This window comes from Lycium ferocissimum, chromosome 11 (genome assembly GCF_029784015.1).
Source record: "Lycium ferocissimum isolate CSIRO_LF1 chromosome 11, AGI_CSIRO_Lferr_CH_V1, whole genome shotgun sequence".
In the NCBI taxonomy this organism is placed as follows: domain Eukaryota; kingdom Viridiplantae; phylum Streptophyta; class Magnoliopsida; order Solanales; family Solanaceae; genus Lycium; species Lycium ferocissimum.
The window spans coordinates 42,989,468-42,993,841 of record NC_081352.1 but is presented as its reverse complement, the minus strand read 5'-3'; the positions used below and the strand labels follow the sequence as shown (position 1 = coordinate 42,993,841).

Sequence of the window (4,374 nt, the reverse complement as noted above, 5' to 3'; positions counted from 1 at the left end):
GTATATGTTTTGGGGCCGATGCGCCATTTGATAGCCTTTCCGGCTTCTGATATATATATATATGTTTGCATTTGAGACAGCGTCTGACATTGGTATGTGTATAAGCTATCTGTTTGTGATTCGGATTTGATGAATGTGTTTGGGTGCCCAGCTCGGGCACTAGTCACGGCCTACGGGGTTGGGTCGTGACACTAAATCCGTCACAAATTTAATTTAAACTTTTAGATTTAATTAATAATAACTACGCAATATTTGTGAGTTTTATAATATTGTTCAATATATATAGTAAATTCGCTAAAAGCATAAAATTTAATCACCAAAACATAATATTAAATTAATAATACAAAAGCATGAAGGTAAAATATGCTAAAACCCAACTTCAATAAGCAAAAGTCTACAAATATTTAAAAACTTACGAAGCATCCAATTGCGAAAGTCTAACAACACTAAAAACAACACTTAGAGAATCCAAGTAACTAAAGTCTGAAAATGTTAAAACACTTAAGCATTTGGTAAGTCTAACAACATTAAAAACAACACTTAAAGAATCCAAGTAATTAAAGTATGAAAATGTTAAACACTTCAGCATTTGAAGAGCAGGATCACGCATCATGAGCGAGAAGATAACGCCATCTCGCTCATCATACGGGTCCATCGCTCCTCCATAGACTTAAACCGATCATCACTTTGTTGCCTCAAAAGCAAGACCTCCCGCGCTACGCGTTGTTGCGCCTCCGCCTCTACACGCTCTTGAAGAATCCTCTCTTGATTTTCTCTCATACGCAACATCTCTTCCTCAAGCAGTTTGATGCGCTCTTGAGCAATACGATCAGTCACCGCAGATAAATTGCGTGAAGTGGTAGAATTTTGGTCTTCGTACATAGTCAAACCTTGAGATTCCAATCCATACACACGTCGTTTTTTCTCTCCACCCACGACATCCAAGTACAGGCGATTTACATCGAGTTCTAGCACTTCTTGCGACCCATCTGATGAGCTCGAAATAGCAGCAGCCACCACAGCCTCCATTTTATCCTGAAAATCCCCAAATAATCAGTCACTAGAGACCCAAGCTTTCCACAAATATATACAGTTAATACGGCTCAGCTCGTAAAGATAAATCCTTAATCAGCAACTAAAGATTATATTCCTGCTCAATTTATGAAAGATACAACCTCCACAATGCCGGAAAACAAAAGCCTTCAATAGGTAATTACTATTTACAAATTAAACGCATTGCAATTCTCATTATCAATCAACACAACCAAAAACAAATAAAGCCTCAGTCCCAAACAAGTTCAGTCGGTTAATGTTTTTCATTAAACATTACCTCGTAATTTCCTAACCCAAGTGAGTTTTGAACTACCACAACAAGAAATTGAAATACATGGGATCTAAACCTAGATAAAAATTTAAAAACTCAATTCCATTTCTTTTCAAACAAACCCCATAGTTGAACATCTAAGACAATGCATAATAATCTGCTAATGATCAACTTCTAAATACTACTTTAATCAAACGGTAACATGCGATTGCACCAAATGCGGACCTTGCGTAATGAAATGAAACAACACAACCAACAAATACCGTAGAAGAAGATCAAGACTTGTATGAGCTTGCATTTTTTTCGATATACACCTCACTAAGAGGGAACTCTAGAGCATAGCTAATGACTTAAAAGCGATCAGTAGATAAATGTAACCCGTCGTAAGAGATTACAAGGAACTAAAAAAGCTGTTCTAATGGATCATGAAGTATAGAAAGAACATTTTTATATGATATAACTAAATGAGCTCATTATAAAGAAAGCGAAATATCTCTTTATATAGGTAAAGGCTCGGACTTCAAACGACTTTACAAATTAAAGTTAATTTAAAAATGGATCTTATCTTTCACCATGAATCAAAGCGACTTAAAGGAGAGACCTAAATGCATACACTATATTGGAGGTGGACATCTCACAATACAAAGACTTCCGGTTACGAGTTTTGACTTTTCGGTAGATACCAACTCAATCAACATTAAAGGAGATGAATTATAGGAAAGTCATTTCATGAAATCCTAACATCTTAAATCCACGCTAAGGCTTAAACTAGCCTAAAATAGTCTAGGACATACAAAGTACTTTATATGATGACACCGGCCCTAAAACCGAACATAATCCGGGTGTGTAAACCAAAGGATAATCTTCTAGAAAGAGTCTTAACATAAACTCAACACGGTAGGTATAAAAAGGCATTGCCATCGGTGAAAGGCACACCCCCACCCTTAACGTACTTGCTCTATTTAGTAGATGCGCCAATAGATGCGGATGGATTAAAGATGCTTGGAAAAGATAATAATTGCATTTTCTTATACCTCGACCCACTTGGAAGAGATCTATCGAGATTTTTCTAGCTACTAGACTATTGCCATAACATACAAACATTTCATTAAACTTAAAATTTCTTAAGATTTTTCCATCTAATGTAGAATTTCATACCATACCATATAACATTTCCCTAGCTAAAGAAAGGGTTCGAGAGAGCACGATGGATATTCTTGCATTAACTCTAAGACTTTCAAAACAATAACATAAATAGATTTGCTCGAAGTAATACTATTGTGTTCTTAAAGCAACAGTAATTGTATCTTCTATCACAGGATAAACTCGAAATAACAAACTGATTCTCCAGCAAACAATAACTAGCAAGAGAAGTCATATATTATAGTAGGTTGAAGTATAAGCAAATGCAAATGCAATAGATACGATTTAGTAATCTCTACAACAAACAACTCTGAAAATAAAGTATTACAAAGAAACTTACATTAATGCTCTTAGACTTGGTGTCAACAAAGCTGCCATCCTTTCTTTTGTGCAGCTTTTGAAATACATCCCATGAATTTGCTGGACGACGTAGTTCTAGTGACTGAAAAATAAAGTTTAATTTTGAAGTAGAAATAAGGTTAGAGAATTACTCTATTAACATGTTAAATTCGATACCAATTTTATAGTATGCTCACTTTGTTGACCTAGAACCACCGGTATGCTTACTTGGACCGGTGCTGGACCGCGGCTTCAACTGTCGGTCCCGAGTGGCGATACGAGATTTGTCCGGCCAACTTCTCCGATGCCCGATATATCTTCCGGCTATCCCATACATCTTGTGGAACAAAAGTAGGCACAGGACCTTTTCGCCAAAGGTACGGTTTCTTAGAGTATAAGATGGATGCCACTTTACCCCAGGTGTGTTCCATTATGACATTCTCGGAAGGGTTCAACTGATATAATTTCTGGAAAAAAAATTGATTAGTTACATAAACACATATGGACATACCAAAAAATTAGTTATAAGTTTTTAAAAATAAAGCAAGACTTACCATAAATTCATGCCAATAGAATTTACGAGTGGATGGACTGACATCCTTCCATGAGTAACCAGTAGCATCTTGTCGTTCCTTGAATGTTTACGTGATGGTCTTCGAGTTAGAATGACCATTAGGAACGAACCTAAAACAAAATAGAAAATAAATAAATAACACGTTTCATGATATTTATATTTTAAGAAGTTAAACCATTTATACGAAATATATTTTCTTACCTTTCCCCCTTGTGATATGACCAACGGAAACTAGATCTCGATGAGCGGTAGTAGACCCGATAGAGACATACGAAGTACTAGAAGTACAAGGAAGCGATGGTGGCAAATCACTCATATTCTTAAATGCCGATTACCTATGTCTTGCACAACTTTGAGTAAAAACAAAATAGGTCATTAAATAATTCGAAACATGATAAAGCTTAACAATTGCAACAAATTAGTTCCTGAAAAATAAAGCAACGAGATCTCAAATTATATTAGTCCATTTCTACAGTAATAATAGCTTAACTTACTGACCAAACTCATGAAACAGTAGATTCAAAACTAGATTCATCAAAAAACACAAACTATTAAAACTTCACGTGACATTAATTTATTCACTTTCTTCTTCCCCTTCCTCATCATCCTCATCATCATCCTCATCTTCCTCATCGTCGTCATCCTCCTCCTCCTCTTCCTCCTCCTCCTCCTCCTCCTCCATGTCAATGAGCACACCATTTGGACTATTTAGCGTATGAGGTGTCTCGTCTACATTAATATCAATTTCATGCACTTGACTATCATCCTCTTGGTTGGATCGTTCGGTGTATGAGATTGTTCTGCTGTGTTTGGAACTTCTACAACAGAGCGTGCCTTTATCTTGCAAACAACTAACCATTCATTCACTGTCCTCTTCAGAGTAGGATAGGTTTCAAGATACACTTGAGTAGCTTGCACAGCCATAATAAATGGTTCATATTTGTTAAAGGTCCTTCTTCCATTGCTTGACAAGGTTATCTTGTGGGTGTACTCT

General features: G+C 36.2%; 1 protein-coding gene across 1 annotated transcript; it reads right to left on the bottom strand.

Moving 5' to 3' along the window:
- Positions 1-609: 609 nt before the first annotated feature.
- Positions 610-2,950, bottom strand: LOC132038372 (uncharacterized). The gene is made up of 2 exons (XM_059429047.1): positions 2,808-2,950; positions 610-1,035 (listed from the first exon to the last, which is right to left on the bottom strand). The coding sequence occupies exon 2, from the start codon at positions 1,027-1,029 to the stop codon at positions 610-612; it is 420 nt and encodes a 139-aa protein (XP_059285030.1). The 5' UTR covers positions 1,030-1,035; positions 2,808-2,950.
- Positions 2,951-4,374: the final 1,424 nt, after the last annotated feature.

Coding starts and splice junctions, on each gene's coding strand:
- LOC132038372 (XM_059429047.1), bottom strand. CDS start 1,029: ATGGAGGCTGTGGTGGCTGCTGCTATTTCGAGCTCATCAGATGGGTCG.